The sequence below is a fragment of the Theobroma umbraticum genome, unplaced genomic scaffold (assembly GCF_002168275.2).
Source record: "Theobroma umbraticum cultivar Fairchild unplaced genomic scaffold, ASM216827v3 scaffold_81.0, whole genome shotgun sequence".
In the NCBI taxonomy this organism is placed as follows: domain Eukaryota; kingdom Viridiplantae; phylum Streptophyta; class Magnoliopsida; order Malvales; family Malvaceae; genus Theobroma; species Theobroma umbraticum.
The window spans coordinates 3,763,836-3,786,745 of NW_018397268.1; the positions used below are offsets into that span (position 1 = coordinate 3,763,836).

The 22,910-nt window shown below is 33.2% G+C and overlaps 2 protein-coding genes across 3 annotated transcripts; both read right to left on the reverse strand.

Annotated features, from left to right (window-relative positions):
• Positions 1 to 6,364: 6,364 nt before the first annotated feature.
• Positions 6,365 to 10,420, reverse strand: LOC110425089 (vacuolar protein sorting-associated protein 24 homolog 1). Its single transcript, XM_021439886.2, has 6 exons — positions 10,092 to 10,420; positions 9,830 to 9,906; positions 8,856 to 8,958; positions 7,666 to 7,787; positions 6,742 to 6,936; positions 6,365 to 6,645 (listed from the first exon to the last, which is right to left on the reverse strand). The coding sequence occupies exons 1-6, from the start codon at positions 10,201 to 10,203 to the stop codon at positions 6,565 to 6,567; spliced, it is 690 nt and encodes a 229-aa protein (XP_021295561.1). The 5' UTR covers positions 10,204 to 10,420; the 3' UTR covers positions 6,365 to 6,564.
• A 624-nt stretch (positions 10,421 to 11,044) lies between these two features.
• On the reverse strand, positions 11,045 to 15,503 carry LOC110425174 (zinc finger protein). Of its 2 annotated transcripts, none has more exons than XM_021439998.1 (5): positions 15,245 to 15,503; positions 13,693 to 13,841; positions 12,596 to 12,683; positions 11,700 to 11,766; positions 11,045 to 11,384 (listed from the first exon to the last, which is right to left on the reverse strand). In XM_021439998.1, exons 2-5 carry the CDS (start codon positions 13,817 to 13,819, stop codon positions 11,331 to 11,333), a joined length of 336 nt encoding a protein of 111 aa, XP_021295673.1. In that variant the 5' UTR covers positions 13,820 to 13,841; positions 15,245 to 15,503; the 3' UTR covers positions 11,045 to 11,330. The 2 variants fall into 2 exon arrangements, with proteins under 2 accessions (XP_021295673.1, XP_021295672.1); XM_021439997.1 differs by having other exon boundaries at positions 13,693 to 13,929; positions 15,245 to 15,502.
• Between the last annotated feature and the right edge of the window lie 7,407 nt (positions 15,504 to 22,910).

The window sequence follows — 22,910 nt, forward strand, 5'->3', positions numbered from 1 at the left end:
TTGTCTAATCTTTCAGACCCTGCAAGATCCACAATCAGCAACTTGCTTTTCCTAGCCACAAGGTAAATTGCTTTTTGCCTGCAATACCTTATTCATGTTAAGTGCCAATGCTTGCATGATAATCACACGTGTAAGCATGTCAATGCAGTTTGCTTCGTTGTACTGGTTTAACAATATGCTTAGCTGTCTTTTTCACATACCAGTGCGAGTAGTCTTGCATGTCTTAAGGCAAGTTTAAGCTTAACACTTGTTTTATAGTTGTTTACAAGTGCAATGTAAGTGTGCAAAGTTTATAAGGTTGTAATTAAGGAGAAAGATCTTACTAACTAAATGTAACCTTCTAATTAATTAATAATTCAACATAAAGATGGATATCAAATCATAATTTAACAGTAATTTTTACTTTCTTCCCTCTAAAAAAAGATAAAGAAAAGTACACAAATTCAAACCTTCCATCCCCTTAATTATCTTCAAAAATAAATCACCATCATTTGCCTCATCCACAGATATTAATTAATATTTAAATCTCTCTGGTGCGATTAGTTTGCTCTTTTGCTAACTCAAACTACAATGTGGTTTGTAGGGATTTGCTATTGGTAATGGCCTGACTGACGCTGCAGTCCAGTGTAAAGCTTACACAGATTATGCTTTGGACATGGGGGTAATTAAGAAGTCTGACTACAATAGTATCAACGAGCTGGTTCCAGTTTGTGAAACGGCAATAAAGCTTTGCGGTAATGTCGCATCTGAAATGGCTTCCTCTTTTCCGATGATCATTGCTCTACAGTTTTACCTCTTTGTTTCAAACTTCAAAGCCTGGATATATTAATTGATGCTTTTTTTTTTCTTTTTGCATTTTTGTGTTATAAGTATATATCACTGATTGAATCGTTGCTACTTATCTCCTCGACACCTTTTCTTGTTTTATACTATATATAGTTATGGATATACCTTGTGTAATGAAATTTTATTTGTCCAATTAATTAAGGAGATTAAAGTACTTTTTGGTGACGTGGCATAAATGGGAAGGTATAAAAGCGGGGCAGTTGATTTCTGTTAGAACACTTCCCGGTCTGGTCTCACACTTTACTTTCCTTATTGCTCTCTGATTCCCGGAACCAAACCATACAAGCAAGAACCAAAGCGTGTTTTGTTAGAGAACAAAGCAGAAGAAAAACCTGTTCAGAGAGAATTGAAGCTGGAAGTTTGTTCATTCTCTTGGTTCTGTTTACAGGTACGTTTTTCCGTTCCATTTTTTTTTTCTTGATTTTTTAGGATTGATTTTATTTTTCAGTTAAGTTTTCGTTTAGGGTTTTGGATCTTAAGAAAGTTTCGATTATAATTTTTCTTTTCTTACTTCTTTACCTAGAAAATAGAAAGAAATACTTGATGGTCATTTTTTCTTTGTTTGTGTTGATCACTGGTATTTACGTCCATAGTGACATTTTGGTTTCTTGGATTGAACCGCAGATTGTTGGGGTCTGAAGCTATCTAAATTACTCAATCTTTAGCGGCCAATTGTTATTTCAAGAGGGTTTCAAATGCCAGACCTTCCACTTTCTGCATTGGATCACGATTGCAAGATGGATCAAAACTCTGAGGTGGCTTCAACTCTGTCTTCGATTTCTTCTAGAAAAAGGAAGAGACGTGATGGTTTATCAGTTGCTGACACTCTCAAGCTCTGGAGTCGAAACGAAGATGCCAAACAATCGTGTAAAGGTCCCGCCAAGGGATCGAAAAAGGGGTGTATGAAAGGGAAAGGAGGACCTCAGAATCAAAGCTGTAACTACCGAGGTGTTAGGCAGAGGACTTGGGGTAAATGGGTGGCTGAAATCCGAGCACCCAATGGAGGGAAGAGAATTTGGCTTGGTACTTTTCCTACTGCTTGTGAAGCTGCTTTAGCTTATGACGAAGCTGCCAGGACGATGTATGGGGAAAATGCCATACTAAATATGCCTCATATTTCGGGTTTTGACTCAGTTGCAACTACTTCACACGCGTTTTCGGAGGCTACTACTTGTGCTGCTTCTAACTCCACGACTGTGCCAATGAACTTTGAAATTTGTGGAACAGATGTGGATGGTGAAGGTGAACCACGTTGGATGAATGTTGAATATACTGTGGATTCTGAAACTGCCTGGACGATGGATGGTGAAAATGCGATGCTGATTATGCCTAATGTTTCAGATTTTGACTCAGTTACAATTACTTCACCCGTGTTCTCGGAGGCAACGACTTGTGCTGCTTCTAACTCCGTGACCGTGTCTAGTAACTCTGAAATTTGTGGAAGAGACGTGGATGGTGAAGGTGAACCAAGTAGGATGAATGTTGAATACACTGTGGATTCTGAAACTACCTGGACGATGGATGGTGAAAATGCAATACTGAATATGCGTCATGTTTCAGATTTTGACTCAGTTACAATTACCTCACCCGTGTTTTCGGAGGCAACCACTTCTGCTGCTTCTCACTCCGTGACTGCGTCGAGTAACTCTGAAATTTGTGGAAGAGATGTGGATGGTGAAGGTGAACCAAGTAAGATGAATGTTGAATATACCGTTGATTCTGAAGCTGCGACGACAAGTCAAGATGTCCAAACTGATGCAAAATCAGAAGAGCACACAGATGATAGCTGGCTAACTAATGGTTTGGATTTCGTCAAGGATATTGCAATCGATTTTGGAGAGACTGATGACTGGTTTGAGGATTATTGTTTTAATGTACCTGACTTTTTTGATTAAAATGTAATAGAAGAAAAAGAATTGTTTAGTTGTAATATACCTACTGAAATGAAGCAAGAAGTTCACACATCAAGAAGTTTTGGATTCTGTTTTTGCTTTGGCTCTTGGATTTAATGTTAAGCAAGGTGCTTTGTTTTCGTTGTATGACTTGTTGTGTGAAGGGAACCAGGCATCGGTTAGGTTGATGATCTATTGTTGGGATGTTTGTTTTGTACTTGCTTTGAGTCTCGGGCCGTCTTAAATATGAAGGAACTTTTGCTTGTTGAGTGTGAGTGGTCACTTGCGATAGGAGCTGCTGTGTTATGGGTTAGTGCTTTGTCGAAGGTTTTGTTGAGTCTGTGCTTGAATGTAGGAATATGTTACAACATGGCTCTCACTTGTTCTACTATCTACTATGTTGGAACCGCTATGAAATGAATTTGGCACAGGGCTTATGAGTCAATTCAAGCTGAGTGTTTGCTATGAAAGCTAAGTTGCAAGATTTTAATTTTTAAAGTTCAACATATGCACAAAAGGTCAATAATTTGTCTTTCCCAGTGTGGTGGTGCATATCCAGCTTTTAACCTGATATAGTCTGCAATTCCTTCTATTAATCCTCCAGGAGTTTGGGCATTCCCATTCCACTGCTCAACATGAGCCGTCTCATGAACTATTATTCCTGTAAATTCTCTCTTCACATCTCCTGAGTAGTTTCCGATGTAGTTTACGAAACTTATTTAAGTTCTGTAAGACAAATTAAAGGTCAAATCAGGAAACTGATGAATAGAGAACATGGGACAAAATTTTATTACATACATACATACGTGTGAGACAGCTTAATCATTATTGATTCCTAAATCAAAGTTGTTTGCATCCACCACTAATCAAGATTCTAGGTACAAAGTTGAAGTTCCATGTAACCAGATTAATGCTTCTGAAACAAAGATCATTATCACCTCTGCCGGTAGGAAGCCCAAAGACTGTGAACATAGATAAGATCCCTATTTCTCTTCAAGTAAAACGGTTCTTCCAACTGAATCGGGGGTTACATGCATGTATCAATGCTGCTCTGACTGCCTACATACCCTCCTTAGTTTGATGCAAAAAGTCCTGCTTCAAGAACCAAAATCAGATGGGAGCCAGTGGACAGTAGATGAGGTTCATGATACAGTTGCATCAATGTCTGTGGATCTTCTTTCAACAGTTAAGAAAGTTTTTGAGGCTGGATATGGCAGCAGTAAATTTGATGAAAACCTGAGAGTTGAAAATCATGGAAAGTTATCCAAGTGTCAAGAGTCGTTGCAAAAGCTCAGAAAATAGTTTAGTTATTCCAACGGAATGTATCTGTCACTCTGTAGGCACCACCTCTCCAAACATGGAATTCATGTTTGATCCAAAATTTGTTTACAGTGATGGAGTGATGGATCCTATAGATTCTAACAAAGTTTTTATTTCACTGTATATTCAAGACGTTGTGCCTTTGTTCTCTTAGAGTCTGTATTAATGACTTACAGGTTCACGATGCTTGTCACATGGTTCCTATGGACCAGCCAAAGGCAGCATTGGAGATGCTGAAGCGGTGGACTAAGGGTAAACTATCTGAAGCTGCTGATTTAGAGAAATTGACCGCTGAAATATGATTTCCATGATTCCATTGCTTGCATTCAATCTAGTTGGCCTTGGAATGGGAATAACCGTCTTGTAAAGCTTTGGGGTTTTTACGTACGACTGTAAAAATATTTGCATGTGGATGCTGGTACAATGGTATCTTGATTTTTTGAATACCTACTGAAATGAATCAAAGAGTTATTAAAATCTTCAAGCTGGTTTACTTATTTACTCTATTTTCTCTCTTTATTATTATTATTATTATTATTATTATTATTATTATTGAGTATTACTACAATGTAGAAAGTTAAATTCAAGATTCATATTTCATCACTCCCTTGTATCCCTGCCAAGTCCCTCATAGTTTTCTCACACCGCCTATACCTCCTACCAGTGCCCTAACCTAAAGAAAGTGCTACTAAAATTAACTCAGACCCCCTCCCCTTCACTCTCTCACCACTTTCTTTTGTCCTAAAGCCTCAAGAACATTCTCCTTGTACTCTTATTACCACGCCCCATTCATACTACAGTCTTCAACCCATCCCACAGCTCTGCTTAAGATTCTGGATCACTCATTCATTCAGATGCAAATTCTTCCTCTTATCCACATTCAATCCCATGCCCTCTCTCAACTCCCTCTTTCCTCCTGAAAATTCAAGTAAACCACACTCCACAATCACCCAGACTACAACCCACCCCAGCAGAACCCGACTCACAAAGTCCTTTATAATCTCGCCCCTGCATTTACCATAACCTCTCCACCCGTTTTCCTCACTCAATAAAAAGTTCCCACGCAGAAAGACCCCCACCCTTTTGGGTTCACAGGAAGAGCAATACTCTACAGATCAGCAGAACATGATATAGATTTTTCCTGCTTCTATTGAGTATATGTTAGTTATATTATGTTTTCCCATATCTCAAACCAATTGCAAAATAAGTCTTAGGTTGAGCTCTCAATTTCAAATGTTTGTTTCTTGAAACATGAGGTCACCAATATGTAGATACTTGATCATATACACTAACAACAATTCATTGCAAGATGCAAAAGATCACTTTCCAATAAAAGTTATTAATCTTTTTTAATTTCTTCTCTCTTGTTGCTTTTTTTTTTTTTCTAATTATCTATCATATATTTCATATGAAAAATGCTATAGTCATAGTTCCAATAATTCGAGTAAGATATATTAAATCTTTATCTTTAAAAATTGTATTGTTTACACATAATGTTGAAATAAGCACTTACCATTTACATTAAATGATAGCATGGAAAAATCTCAGAGACATCTTTTTGCTAATTTACTTATTTTTGCAGCATTTCTTTGCTTGAAGGCAAAGTTTGCTTCAAATGGTAAGATTTCAATAAATGTGATGAAACCTAATTAACCTTTTTTTCAAATTTATTTAATCAACAAATTTTCTAGTGGAAAGCTAATTGTTGAATGGTAAATTTGTAGAGGTATTTCGTATTTACTTAAAAGGGACATTTTATCTTGAATTACAAATAAAACGAAAAACAAGATTCTTTTACCATATAATCTTAAGAAAATTACGCTGATCATATGTTAAAAGCCTGCGTAAAATTTGTATCTTTTGCAAGAAAAATATCTTATCATACTTGGGAGTGTTAAATGATTGATCTGCACATGCTTCCTATGTATAAATCATGATTTTAGCAGTTTTGACATTTAACGTGACAATTCTATTGTTACTTTTCTCTTGAAACCCCATATAACCTTTGCAAGTTGTCACTTACCTTAAATGAAAAAATGTCAAGGTGAATTTTGAAAAGAAAAAAAAAAGGGTAATGGTTGACAGGAGTTTCTTGAAGCATGTGATCTATTTAATAGGTGATGAAATGGTGAAATGCATCCAATTCTAGCCAGTGGATTGTGGTTCTTGACATTCCAGGGGTATATTCAAATTCCAGCCAATGAATTTGGTTGTGGCAAGTAGATTGTAACTTCTGGTTGAAACTCAGAAACATGAGTGTGCTCTCTAGGGAAGGGCACTGAGGAACATGAACTTTCAATGGTGTCTAAGAAAAAGGCCCTGATCTTAAAATGAGAATACAACTGACATAATACAGAAGCACGTATATATCTATTCCAGAGATTAATGGTATGGTGGCTTCAAAAGCTCTCTCAAATTAGACTGATGAGCTCATAATGCTCTTTAATACAAAATACATTTTTACTAGATAGACAGTAAAATCACACCAAAAAGAGAATGTATTGTTTTATGATCTCACTCGGGCAAGTCGCGCTCTTATCTCTTCTAACTCTTCCTCATCATCTGCACCCTCTGCTATAGCTTCTTCCTGTAATATTTTGAAAAAATTTAGTTCCTTTTATCTTTTTGCAACAAGAAGTAAAAATGAAAAAGAAAAAAAGCAAGGGGATAAAGTTGTGCATACTTCATGCGAAGTGCTTCCTCTTTGGGCAGGTACCCTGACTCTTTCCTTCCTAACAGCTTCAGGAAGCTGTGCAGCAGTTTCACCAGCTATTTCTGAAAGAACCTTATCAACTTCTTCTTCAGTCTCTTCTTCTATATCTTCTGAATCCAATGCTGTGTCAAGGGCATCATTTACTACTTCTTCAATAACCCCAGCCTATAAACCAATTTATGACATAGGTGTAAGATAACTTAAAGAAAGAAAATAAAAAGGAAAGTGGTTAAACAGAGGCATTACTGTAGTTAGAAAAAAAGAAAAAAAACCCTTAAAACTACTTCCTTATAAAGAACTTCTAAACATGTAGAATGCAGGTGCTTCTCACATGCCACATAAGTCCCTTATATTTTTAAAAAGGAACCATTCATCGTTGGAAGAGCAGTCACTAAATTCAAGTTTTGTTTTTTGCCATCCTCTTAACCCAAACCCCTATTGGCTGAGCTGCAAAAACAGGAAATAGCCCTCCTCCCGATCTCATAAATAGCTCAAATCGAAATACACCTCCACCCCAACCACAACTTAAGGAAGGCTTTTATATCCCTAGTCTTTCTCTGAGGAGAGTTTTTGTGAACTTCATTGTACATCTCGTCTTCAAAGAAATGAAAGACAAAATCAAACCCCAAAAGTTGTAAATGAACCATTGGACTAAAGTTTATTGGTTGAAAACTTACTATTTATGTTGGACATATTCAAAATAAATTTCCTGACCAAGTCAACCTCTGCACAACTTTCAGCCAATAAAAGCACTACTAAAATCTCATCTTGAGGCAACATAGCAACTCCAAACAATAGTCAACTACCAACAGTTCTTAATATGTTGAGAAAGATCATGAAACAAAAACTGGCATATGAATGGAACAAAATACTAGCTCTAAACTTGAAAATTACCTTGGTCATTTCTTTGCTAAATTCTTGCATTGTGGCAGCCATTTCCGGTGCTTTCATGAGGTTGTTAACAAGTTTCATGACTTCAGCACTCTTGGACAAATGCCCAACAGTACGAGAAATTGCTGCAAACCCATTCCAGTATAATAGCACTTAGAAAGAAAGGTGAGAAAGACCAAATGGGATCTACATCAAGCAGTTCTTCCAAAGAATACAATCATGAAGGACACTAAAGGGGGAAAAATAAATTGTTTCTCTATTGTACCAATGATTTTGACCATAGCATTCCCAAGTGACATCTTATCCATCAAGCCAAGTTAAGATTCAAGGGAGAGCTGGAAAGGATTCTGATAACCACAACTTCAGACAACAAAACAAGGCTTTCTTGATGGAGAAAGAAGAGGAAAGTGAAGTTTTTTAAATGTTGAAATAATGATGATTCTATAGTGGAAGTTCACAAAGAACATGACTAACTCTTCTATTAAGAATATTCAGCAATCAATCATTCTTGTCCTCCCACAATAAGTACTGCCTTTAACTTTAACTAGGAAACTGAAAGAAAGCTCCAAAGTATTGACATGAATTAAACCTTGTACATTTTTAAGGCTGAATCCATTGACAGAAAAAGGTGTAGACTTATCTAACAAGGAAACCAAAATGATTTCCCAGACCATCCTAACATGATTTTTTTTTTTGGCACTCTTTTCTGATTCTTCAATGAAAGGTTTACCAAGGGAATGGTTAAGGAACCATCCATTAGGGAAAAACTAGAATTCCATAACCTTCGAAATATTGGAGTCATATTGTTCTACATCTCCCTACTTCTTAAAAAAGGTAGACGCATAGTTTCCCTAAATATAAAAAATAAAAACATTGCTACTTCAGTAGTCATCAACATTCAATCAAAAATAATAATAATGATGATTGATAATAATCAAAACCACGAAGTCTGTTAACCATCACAATTGCTGTTCTTGTAAGACATAATTTAACTTGCACAATTTCCAAAACATAGCAAAATGTATATACTTAGGTTTTATGAGTCTAACACTTCAAATATTCATGGAAATAAGCACATGCAAACCAAAATTCTCAACCTATGTTCCAAATAAAAAAATTTCCAGGTATGGGGACACAATAGCGTTCTTGGAATAAACATAGCGCACAAGATTCAGATGCATAAGTTGTCATACCAACACTTTCTCCGAGGTGCATTGATATTGAGTTAAGCTGGGCTTTATTCTCATATAGACGGTTCACAGCTTTTCTTGACATTACGATTTCTTTTGCAAGTGCCTGAAAATACAGAATAACGATCATCATGTCAATATACATAAGAGATGATTCATCAATAACAAGGAGCCAAATGCAAAATTGCAGGCATGCAAGCATGCACATGACAGAAATAATGAATATTCAGAAATAAAAGACACACAAGCTTCAGTTGATCAGACCATGCAACTAAAACATGATCACTTCTTAAGCTAAAAATTTACATCTTTTCAATTTCAGCTTGCAGTTCCCACTAGTTCTTATCAAGGGTTAACCAAGCTTTCTGTCCAAGTTTTTAGCTTTAAAGAGACTTAACAAATAAAAACATAAGACCTCTAGTATTACGAAAATCAATTAAAATCCCATTCAATACATGCCCAATCATGTCATTCAAACAAGCACAAACTCTAATCTGTTCGAGCAATTGAACAACCTCAATGACTCTACATCATACTATGACCCAGATCCTTTTACTGTAAACTTAAATTTACAAGACATAGCAGAAAAAAAATGCTATTGATACATTATAAGAGATAGCTGCTACTTCGCAGAAGGAATTTCCTGACAATCAGACAAGAAACAAAAGAACGAGTAGATGAATCTACACTAGAAAAGAACAGTAGCAGTAAGACTAGTATCCCAAGAAAGGCAAGAGGCGAAGTAACAACCACCTTAAAAACACGATCAATCAGATAATCCTTATGCCTTAATGATCTTTAATGTGATTTTATAGCAAATGGTGCTGACTTCTCTTCCTAATCATACCATTCAAATAAAAACAACAATAAAAAGAGAGAAACAGAATTCAATTCGTTAACAACTACGACATGATCGATCCATTCATCTAAAGTTCCACTAGGAAAAAAAAAAGTTAACAAAAAAATTAAGATGTTACCTTAGCAGAACCGATGTCATTCCTTTTGGCAGCTTCTCTAATTGCCTTCTGTACACTTTTCTCCTCCCTCTGAACATCTAAAACACAAACCACATAAAAACTCCGATCTATCAATTTGCCTATCAGAAAATTCATGCATATAACCAAAAAAAAATTTTCAAAAAAATTAATCTGAACTACCCATCAACTCAAAAATCTAAATAAACACCCAAAAAGCAATCTTTAAAATTCCACCCAAACGCTTAAGAAAAGAACAACTTGCCTCTGATTTGGCGTTCAATGTTACGGCACTCTTGACGAAGCTTTCTTTGCCAATCTCTTAATAATTGTTGTGGGTTTGGCTTGGGTTTCAACATATTCTTAAATTTATCCATCTTTGTCTCTTCTCTCTCTAGATTAGTAGTTTTTTTCTTTTTCTTTTTTCTCTTTCGAGGTCAGAAAAACAGAGAGTGAGAAATTTTTGATAGAAAACGCGTTGGGACTTTTCTACGAAGAGGAGGAAAGAAACTGGCTTAGAATCAAAGCTTTCCCTTTGGTTTTTCTATCATTTTCTTTTCCGTGTTTGTTTCCCCGGAGTTGTTTTTTTTATCTATTTTCTTTTCCTTTTATATTTTCCAGGAAATTTGGAACGATGTCGTTAAACCGAGGTTGGGGTTTTTCTTCTACTTATTTTTCTTTTTACTTTCTTATGTTACAGTGTGACACAGAAATTTGAATCTATTTTGTTAGTGAAACAATTTGATGCGTAAAGTTTTTCGTTTCTTTACGAATGAAAGTATCCTTAGTCAAGGCCATTTTATTAGAATCCATCCAAAAGTATATTAAAGTTGGAAATAAAAAATTAAACAATTATTGTAATTTAAATATCGAACAATGATCTTATTTTATATAAAAAGTGACGAAATTAGCTAGAATCAACCCTAGACCTTTTAAAAAAACTTTAAATTATTTAAAAAAATTTTATTATTTTATTTTATTTAATCAAGTCCCGATGATAGTGATGATAATAAACTACAAAAAAACAAATGCATTTAACTTACCTACTAATTAACTTACAAGCAATATGTCATGTAATTCAATAATTTGTATTCAAAGGCAAAACTTAATTGAGTTCATATCAATGGAGCAGACTCTGAAGTTAAAAATAAGCAGCAAATTGCTAAGTGCATATATATATATACACACACACTACTCAATTACCCATCACAATGCCAATGGAAAAACAGATATAATCTCTTTGCAGAGTTTCATTGGTTCATAATGAGTCTAATACATCAATTTCCTTTTGCTAGCCAAAATGTTTATACTAAGTCAAAATGTGGGTTTCATAAGTCTAGGGAGTAAGAGAGTCCTGGCCTGCAACTGGCAGTCAATTTGAAGAATAATGGAGGCTTTCCATATGTGTAGTTTATAAGACCAAATAAAAAAATCAGCTACATGAAACAATTTCTCCACTGTCTAACAGTCTCCATGCCACTACTTGACCGTCATCACCGATCATCTAATCAAAGAGGCCGTCATCGTGCCAAATATCAACTAGAAAGTCTACCATCTCCTGCACAATACATCAATCAACCAAACTGATATAAGAACTAATCATATTCGCATTGGTGCAGTTATTTATTTAAGCCAAGGGGAGATGGTATTCAAATCTTGAATGTTAATCCTTGTAAAGGGAGATTACAAACCCTAGGCTAAGTCAGAGTTGTTGGACCAGTTTATTTTATAATAATATAACACTGGCAAACATGCCTCCTCAGCATTCAAATGTATGATATGATGGTTACGATCTATTTACGAACTCTTTCATTGTTAATTAATTCTCTAAAAATCTATCGATTCATGATGTGCAGTTTGAAGATATACTTACTGGCAAAGAAATTGACTCGGGAAATGGCTCATTAGTTAGGAGAAGCTCTTCATACGTTGTGGACCAGCTGCAACAGAGATTTTGCAGTTATTAACCACATCGCATTTGGGCAAGGATAAGACAATATAAATGGGTAAAACTTATGATATCAAAGGAAAAAAAAATCATATTACACATCAATGAACCAAATGGAAAAAGCTATTCTTCTTTTCTTCAGAAGATATGTTAATAAATAATAAACCCTACATCAATGTAGCGAATTTGGGATAGTTTCCTAAAAAGTCAGATCATATATATTCTAATACGATTACAATTAGATTGGAGTTTGAGAATCCATATGAATTTACATCAAAGCCCTTTTTGGACAGGAAACCACATCAGCTCACACAGTCATCCCACATTATTCAAACTTCAGCAAGGTCTCAAAATCATTTAAGAAAAAACATTAAAAACCTTGATTTTCCAACAAAACAATGTGACAGACAAACCCCTATTTCCCCCTACCACTTGAGCCAAACTGGAATAGCAACTTCAGCTCAATTTTTAATTGCACATCTTGAGGACGGAAAAACTGGCCAGCCAAATGTTCATACCCTTACTTTGTACCAATATTTTAGTTCTCCATAACCATTTTCCAAACAAATTGCAAGTATTTTCCACTAAATGCAAATTTATAACATTTCTTATCTAAACAAAACCGTGTAATCAATAAGCATATTTTAAGAAGGGCTACAATATGGAATTTAAACATCTAGAGGCGATAAAGATGGAACTCCAACTAGGCCATTTCCAAATGCCTATATGGCGTCTATCTCCCCCACCCAAAATAGTATATGGTAGAGCACTACCAAAAAGTCATAGCATAGAATGGTAGAAGATTGGAAGAACCAGTATACCTTATTACTGGATCCTTACTGACCCTTTGTGACTGTTGAGATTTATCCCCCACCCACCTTCTTCTGTTCTCATGCCATGCAATTGCAGCTACATAATAGATTCAATTAGTTTATAACATCATGCTCAAAACATAAGTAAGAAAATACACCATGAGAAAACCACATCAAGCATGAAAAGAAGCACAATTAACACTTACTTACTCATCACTTCAGCTCATTATTTCTTAAAAAAACTGAAAATATATATAAAAAAACGCTGCAATCAAAGAATATTTAATTTAATATTTCTTTAGATTTACTTTTATATCAAAACACACTTGTTACTTTTTTGCTTCCAGAAGTAGCAAAAGCACCAATCAATGAAGCCTAACTTATATGTGTAGTGCCTAAGTTGCAATCTTGAATTTCCTTCTGATGGTGCCATTAGAGGGTCAGTACCTCAGCATTTGGTCAGAGAGAGCAATGGCAAATTAGCAATGGGCTCTAAAAAGGCAACCAAATAGAGATAGGACAGGATCGATAGTGTCAGATGAAGAATTGTATCTCTAATTTCATGAAAATCTAGGGATTGACACTGTCTTTGATAATTGAAAGGATATGTTTATGCGTCAGATACTCTCAGACAGCAAAACCAAGAGAGCACATTGCACATCTATGTTGATTTTTTGCACAACTTACATCTAACTAGCAAACCCAATGCAGGAAAATGCATCATGAGAATGAGTTCTCAAGAAATTGCAAGTAGAAATGAGTAATAATGTAAACCATCTTTTGCAAAACCAAATATAGAAAAAGATAAAACTAAAACAGCTAAAATAACAAAAAATAGGTTGATTGAATTTATTTCTTCCAAAATTAGTGGGAAATGATTACCATTTACAAACCATATCTAACCACAAATATCTGTCATGGCAAAACATCTTATACAAAACCATGTAAAACATACATTTTACCTTAAAGCTAAAATGGCAGGCATGGGGGCATGATAATTTTGGTCACAGATATTACTAATATGAATATTCCTTAATGTGATTGCAAAAGGTGGGAAATACCTTTAATGGAACACTATTATGAATCATTTAAAGAAAGGAACTTACCATGATTTACAAATACAGAACTGCTTGCATCTTTTTCAGCAGGCTTTTCCCCTTTATCAGCAGATTGTGGGCACTCTGACGGTTGTTTCTCATTCGAACGGGAATTTCCAGCATTGACCTCCATCATCTCCAAAACAAATGATCATTCCCTTTGGCAATAATTACAATACTTGTCAACTAGAGTTCCTCTAAGTTCCCTTAATAATTTATCCACAAAATGACAGGGCTTCCAGACCACTGCTATGCAAAACAAAATTATTATATAATAGGATCAACAAGAAAGAAAAAGAAGAAATTTTCAGCATGAATATGGACCATAAAAATCATATCCCACCGTTAATTGAGAAGGGTAATATTATATGCTATATACATGATTACATCTTCCAGCATGATATTTTTTTTAGGTAAATTAACTTTTACCACTCATATACATAACACCTTATCACATGTTTTTCACTGGTATTTTGACCTTCCTGACACTCGGGAACTGAGACATCTTAAAACATTCATAATTAGATATACAATATTAATGATATCAGCTCGGTTCTAGATGTTCAACTACCTTTTCCCCCCTAATACTTAATTGTTTTGATCCAACATATTCAGATTATGCTAATAAACAGAAAGCAAGGGCATGAAAGTTGTGTTTCAAGAGTGAGAGTGCTAGAAACCAAAAATCCTATTGGTACAAAACTCCTCAAGAGGACATTTTTGTCTGTTAAGTCCAATGTGGAATTCAAAAGCCCAGATTACTCTGTAGAAATGTATAAGGGAAAGTCTAGCCTGTCTCAATAGATAGCATATCCATTCAAATAAATCAAGACCGGCTCATTTACACAAAAAGGAACAATGATATCTAAAACAAACTTCCAATTTCAGAAAACCAGAAAGAATCAATTTTGCCATATCATTCAGCATTGGTACCATGCAGAGAAGCTTAATGCTCCAACCCCTGTGTGACAGTACAGATTTTCTCACTCAATAGAAACCCATACCATTTTCTTCCCATGAAAAAGAAAATATACCCATGCATCTTGGTCCAAAGAATCCAAGAAAAACACCACTGGATTCCCCCAAAATTCCAGACAATTCCTCATTCAAAATCTAAAATTGTTCAGAAAACAAACTGAAGACACAACAAGAATCTAAGGAATCTTCTCCTACTTAAAACATTAGTGCTACATTTTAATAACCTTGACTCCAAATACGTACACAGAACACAGAAAAGATCAGCATCACTAAAAATATGTACACAGAAAAATTCATTCCCAATTCTTTGCTTTTCAACTTAAAAACCAGCCACAATAGTAACACGTGTTCTACAAGAACAGAAAGAAAACAAATCAAACGGCTCATACAGACAAAAGATTCATAAGAAAACACCAAAAACCCATACTTACTTTTCATCAATTAACAATGCATTTGGCCATGAAAAAGCAAAACAAAAGAAAGCCCATTTTTCAGAATCAACCAATCCAAACAATCAACAGAAAAAAAATAAAAAAAATTAAAAAAGTAAAAACAAGAAAAGAGAAAGTAAAAAAGCCCATACCTTCGGAGAGGAAAAAAATGTAAAGGTGGGATTTTGGGAGACGTTTACAAGGGAGAAGTTTAAAAGGGCATTAAAGAAATTTTAAAAAAAATGAAAAGGAAGGTTTTGTGTCTTTTAATTTTTTTGTATGTTTTCTTGTCTTGTTGGCTTACTGTTTTGTTCTATTGTTCATAGCTTCGGTTTGGTTTCCTTTCATCTCATTTCCAACCTTTCTCTCATTCTTCTTTCATTCATTCCCCCTCGTTTCTCCTGTTTATGTTCCTTGTTTTCCACTTGTAATATGTTTGTCTTTGTCTTTGCTGACGTGGATGTAACTTGGAAATTTGACGTGCGGAATTTTTGAATGGATAAACTTCTCTTCAAGTGAAGTGAAATAATTGGATCCTTTTAATTGGGTCGCTTCCTCAAAAATATTATGCATCTATCTACCCTCTTTATTTATTATCAACAAAAAAAAAAAGAAAGCAATTTTTCCCTTTTTCTTATTTTCTTCCTCAATAATTAGTTTCTTAATATAGATATACGTATATATATAAGTGGTATACAATTATAGTTGTTATTGGTGAGAAAAAAAACTAATTGTATGGGGTTGATAATTCTATTACTATTGCCACAAGAAACTGCACAAAAGAAGCAATAGTTGGGTTTTGTAATTGGGTTTTATTTTGTAACTAGACAATAGTTGATGATCTTACAATTCTTTTTTAACTGGATTTTTTTTTTGTAATTAAGTAAAGTAATTGGTTTGTACATTTTTGACACAAATGGAAAGTTAATACAATTATGTCATTCTGTTATATTCTTTTTCTAGAATTGCACAAATATAGATTAATAAAACAAAAGATTTTCATACACTTATAAGCAAAATTGCATTCAATTATAATGTTTATAGAATTTTCATACACTTCATACATTATTTCAACATGTAGAGAGGGCTAACATTCCTATATGTAATATGAAACAAAATATGGTAAAAGTATCAAGAAGCTCGTGTAATATAAAGTTTTGTTCAATGTAATCCCTACACTATAGAAGTTTGTTCAATTTAATCCTTATATTATAGAGTTTTGTTCAATTTAGTCTCTATACTTTACAATTTGGTGTAATTTAGTCTCTATAAATACAAAGAAATTGACATGGTAAAAAAAAATTTTCAAAATTTTTTTTACTAACACGTCAATGCCATGTTAGAGTCACTAATGGTCAATTTGAAAGAAGTTAGGTAAGAAAACCTAATTACACAAAATGCCAAAAAATAGAGATTAAATTAATTAATTTTGGACAGAGAGACTAAATTGATGTAAACGTTATACTACAAAGACTTCTTGGATAATTTGACTCTCTCAAAATTGTGCATATATCTACACTATTTATTTATTATAAAAAAAATCAATTTTTTGCCATTGTCGAGGCTTCAGGTTTTTTCATATATTGAAGATAGGTTTCTTTGCAAAAATATATCTCTTACATAAGGTGTTTTTGAAAATAGCTATATCTATAATTTACCTATTTTTAGCCAAGAGAAATTAATTTTAATAACATTATCATTAATGAAACAATCCATATATTTAGGTTCACACCTCAAACTGATTCATATCCTTTAAGCTTTCCTTGCCAAACCATTCATTTCTAGAGTATTCCTTGTCAGAAAAAAAACCTTTAAACATTTTGAGCATTTTTGAGTGGTTTTTGATACACGAAGAAAAACCTTTGAACGTTTTGAGCATTTTTAAACATTTTGAAGTGATTTTTATATATGAAGAAAAACCTTTGAGCATTTTTTACCAAGTAGGAATATTCGTTGATTATGTTATTAAATGGAATATGGTGTATCGTTTGAAGTTATTAATTTTGTTAAATAGAATTCAATAGTTTTAATGGTTTTAGGCATTACATAACCGATTTTTGAACATTGTGTGACTAATTTTTAGGCCTTGTGTTTCTAAGTTTTAAACATTATGTCACGGATTTTTAGGTGTTGTATGACTGGTTGATATGGCATTACGTGACTAATTGATAGGTATTACATGACTGATTGATAAGGTATTGTGTGACTAGTTAGTGAGGCATTATGTGATTTTGGTATTGCTTAAAAATCAGTCATACAATGCCTAAAACCAATCACGTAATACCTAAAAACCAAAAACGCAATGATTAAGTCACGTAATGTCTAAAAACTAGTCTCTCAATACTTAAAAACTAATGACACAATATCTAAAAACTAGTAATGTAATACCTAATAACTAATTAATTTGTCTGCTCACAGTCAGGTTTAAATTACCAAAGTCATACAGTGTTCTAATTTACAAATATGTCTAATTAATTTCAACCCCTCAACTTTGGGATTTTATAAATAAATCAATACACCCAAAAACTAAAAACACATACCTTGATGTCATCTCTGCTCTTTGGGATAGCAAGAAAGAGCCAAATGAAGAAATAGACAATATTTGGAAAGAAAGAGAAATTGATATTTAATTTTGAAATTTTATCTAGATGGTAAGATAGAGAAATCGAAACCATTTTAATTTGTTTGAAATTGTTTAAAGGACATTACTGTCAAGTCATGTCAAAAATTGACTAAAAATATTAAAATTATAATAAAGGATATTTTTAAATTAAGCTTATGAGGAGGGTTATTTCTCATAATTTTCTTTTAAAAATATAGACAAATACCTAGATGTCCTTTTCTTACATGGACGTAAGGAAGCATATATATTTAATTATCTAGAGGAGAAAGTTACCTACAAATTGAGTCGTTTGAAAGCTTCTACTATTTCTTTTGCAGGTAGATTGACTTTTGTTGAGTTGGTATTATTGACAGTGCCCTACTACACAATGCAGACAATTGCCATTCCTATTAGTGTCTGCAAGAATATTGAAGTGCCTTGTAGAGATTTTTTTTTGGGAGGTAGCTCAAGCTCAAGGAAATACCCTTGATTAAATGGGACAAGGTTTGCCGTCCAAAAGAGAAAGGTGGGCTAAGCATTCGCAAGCTTAACTTGATGAATGAAGCCTTTTTACATAAAGCTTGTTGGAGAATGCAAGTAACTAACAGGGAAGTTCTTTGGGCCAAGTTATTGTAGGGAAAATATAATGCGGGAAGCTTGACCATTCCAGCAAGAATACAAAGACATGGTGTTTCAGCATTCTAGATGTCAATTAGCAAACTATGGGAAAAGTTTAAAGGTAATATAAAGTGGGCTCTTGGTAATGGCATTACTACTGAGTTATGGATAGATGATGGCTTGGAGATGTTCATTTTATTGATGTTGCAAAATCCATTGGAGAGGTCATTAATGATCACGATACTTTCAAGGAGTTTGTTAAACTGAATGGTGATTCCTTTTATTGTTGTTGCAAAATCTATTAGAGAGGCGATTAATGAAAGTGGTAGTTTCAAGGAATTTGTTAAACTGAATGGTGATTGGGACCTTGATAGAGTGGTAAACTTGTTAACTTCAAAAGATTTGTAGCACCTTGTTAAGCATGTTCCTCCCTCGATTAGCATGGAACCAGCTAGATAGTAGTGGCCTCATTCATCTTCAAGTGAGCTTATGGTTGCTTCAACATATGAAATACTAAGGAATTATCCTCTCTTTAACAAAGATACGGCTAGTAGAGTTTAGGACACAATCTAAAAGTGGCAAGGTCCAGAGTACTTATCTATTCCTTTGTTTTCACAAAAAGCTACTCACTGACAAAGAGAGGGTACACAGAAAAATGTCCAATGACGTTATGTGCCTACAATGCCAAATAGATGAGGAATTGATAATTCATACTCTATGAGACTATCCATTAGCGAAGGTCATATGGTGCAAGCTCTTACCACAAAATCTGCAAGGAAATTTTCATTACTTTCCCTTGCTTGATTGGTTGTCTTTCAACTTAAACATAACTAAAGTGTTAGTTAATGGAGTACCATGGAGCCTGGTATTTGGAATTGCTTCATAGATGCTTTGAAAATGGCAAAACTTGTTTGTATTTGTGAGCAAGATAGTCTCGACTGAAGGTCAAATGGTTGCAATACAAAGCAGGTCATTAGTTTTACAATTGACAAACATAAATTCTATCCAAGAAAGTGGCGACATTTTACAAACAAAGGAGGGAATTTTAATTAAATGTTCACCTCCTATAGCAAGTTTCACAACTCTAAATGTGGATGGTGGTTTTAGACAATCCTTGAGCAAAGCGTCAGTTGAAGGAGTACTTAGGAATGCTAGGATTCAATTTCATACTCAAACGTGAAAATAATTAAAAAATTTAGAATATAATACCACAGAAAAATAAATTAGCATTTATTCAGAGAAATAGTCAAATCCTACAAGATCAATATTTGTGTTTTTCATGTAATTTTTAAATTAATTATGAACATTCATAAGTTTAAGAGTTACATACCTTACTCTAGATATCGTAATTAAGAGCTAATTAAATCCAAAAAAAGCTTATGATAAAGCAAGTAACTTAAAAAGAAAATAAATCAGTATGAAATCCTGCAGTCGAAATCTTTGTTTTTTCACTTTTAGGATTTGTCAAAACTTCAGTCATTCAAGTGTTTGACCTTTAACAGTAATCCACACAGTGGCTAAATAAAACATTCTCAAAGATAGAATTTTACTTGTACTGGCAAGTTTTGTTTTTAAAAACAAAAAGACAAAAAGTTCTTCCCGAATCTTATTTCTGTTAGACAAAGAAAACTATTTTTTTTCTTATTTTTATGAAACGGTTAAGAAATGGTTGAAGGCTTAGAGTTTTAGTTGGCTAATATAAAATATTTATATAGCCAAATTAAGTTGTAACCATAGATACAATAGTTGTATTTTAATTCAATTAAGTCGTTGTGAACTTAATTAATTGTTATTTTATTTTGATCTATTCTAATTAAGTCCAACTTAATTGATTATCTTTATTTAATCTCAATCATGTCACTTAATGTGTATGACCCACTAGGCTTCTAATATGTTAGCAATAAATATAAATTCTAATCAAATATCAATTTGATAATTGATTTATATTTATAGATTATGAGCGGCATCTAGTAATATATCACAACCACCTAAATGTTAGAGAGTCAATTAAAGAATTTGACAAAGCCTTTCAGTGATAAGCCTCTCAGTGCAATACAGTAGTGTCATCAAATATCCCAGATATGTCATAAGGCATGACTTACTGTCTACTTATGACATTCCATATTAGTTTTCATAATTTATAACTAACTTTATGAATTTAGGAAACTAACTTTCTTCAAATTCATCATGCTTTGGCCAAAGACCTTAAACAAGTTAATCAAGAACTGAGAACAAGTGAGATACATCCCCTTATATCACTTAAGGTGATAAATCCTCTCTTGACCACTCATTTTCCTTTGCATGCTTCATGGTATACTCAAAAATACCCTATTTAGGTATTTGGTTACCTCCAGACTCGTAAAGGTAAAATCAAAGTATATCATTCTCCATACAAGATGACCCGATGTCTCAAGTCTGAGGACTAGTTGTATGACTATCACATGAGAATATATTCCATAAACACTTGAGTGAAATACCAAATGGAATTCTTACAATAAGTCATGTTCAGCAAACTTGTTCTTTAACAAGCACCCACATGTTATCCTCAAGTATCTCATATACTTTAATATATAAGATCGATTGCTTACTTCTCAAGTAAAGAGGCTTAACATGTACTAGTCTTTGAGCATTGTCAATGCCTTGTTTTGTCAATATAATAACCAGGAACTATTTTAGGAATATGACTTTAATGTATAGTGATCTCATAATTGTAACAACTTTACAATTCTCTTAAAGGCCTTTATGTTCTATGGGTTTCATCTAATTAATACTCAATAACTTCTTATTATTGCATTGATATGAAGGAAAACTTTTATCACATATTGTTATACGATTAAGTATGCATTAAAATGATAATATATCTCTTGATCAATCTAATTGACTCTAGGGCATATACCAACAAGGAATGCACAGGGGAACTAGTTGGGTGGCTTTTCTTCAACTAGAGAAATGTTCAACGTCTAGAGCTAAACTCTAGGGCATTTTCCAAGGGCTCGCATTGGCTTGGGAGTTGGGCTATAGGAAAATTGACTTGCAAATTGATAATAAAATAATAGTTTAGGTCATTAACACTGTCTTTCCTCATCCTTGTCACAAATTAGATTTGATCCAAGCAATTAAGAGTCTTTCCCTCGACAATGGGAAGTGGTGGCTTGACATGTTTTCATAGAAGGGAATAGAGCTGCAGATTATATTGCAAGCATGAGTTTTAAGATAATACTGAAAGATTAGTCATGTTTGTTGATCCTCCACATGATATTGAAGCTTTGTTGTTTTATGATGTAATGGGCTTATGCTTTCCACGTTCAATAAGAAGGGTTTCTTCTTTAAAAAAAAAATCAATTTTCCCTTATTCTTTTTGTGCTTCAACAATTTAAAAGGTATACTTTTTTAATTTTTTTTAATTATACAATTATTATGTATTGCATAATTATTTAAAAAGTCCTTGATTATTAAAAAAATTTAAATAATCTCTTATTATTTTATTATGTTTAATCAAGTTCATGTACTTTTATTTTGAGTCAAATAGTTCTTTATAATTAATGCTTAACAAACTAATATTAATCAAAACGTCACTTATCATTTTATATTCGTATGATGTTGACATTAAAGGTAAAAATATCACGTGGTCTTGTCATTATGTCACATTATCATCCACCATGAAATGTTAGCATGCCATATCAGCACTGCATGATAAGAAATTATAAGTGATGGTTTAACTAACGATAGTTAAACAATCGTTAATTATAAAGATTTATTTTAAATAAATAACAAATAAAGTTAACTTTTTTTTCATTATGAACAAAAGAACTTTTGATTAATAGAAAATTATTTGTTAAATACCTTTTATGGTAATTTTAATTAAAATTAGAGCTTATATAAATTATTTTGTCAAACAACTTATTTATAAAAAGAGTTTATAAATGTAAATTTACCAATCAGATTTAATTTAATTTTAAAAGTTATTATTTTTCATAAAAACTTCATAATAATTTTTAAACTAAAAAAAAAAATCAAACCAAATAGACTCTTAATGTATATATAACAAATGCTTACAATACAACAATAATATCGTGAGGTAATATACAATTGAGATTTATAAGATGAAATAAAATTACCTTTTATCTGTATAAAACCTATATGTAATGTAAGTAAAAATTAAGATACTTTACTTTATATTCAATCGTTTTCATAAACAAAGTTGTACAAGCTAAGGCCTCAAGTAAAAAATAATCCTATTTTATCAAAAGTAGTTGTCTAACATTTGATAGAAAATTTTAAAGAGTCAAATAGAATCATTTTGTCCAAGAACATGAGAAGATTGGGTTGCAAGAATAATTTCCCTTTTCGTCAATGATGCATGAGATACAGGTTCAAATGTGGCAGGATTTGATTATCGTAAAAGCAATATGTAAAAAATATTAAACACAATATTAATTAATCATATAGTAACAAAAAAATATAAATTTGTTTTTACCTTATAACAAAATTTGAAAACAAATAAAAAAATGTAAAAGGGAAAAATCAAGAAGGTTCATATTAGCAATCTGCTCATTCTATTCACTACTGTTTCCTTAGCTTTTGCTCTCGACAACAAA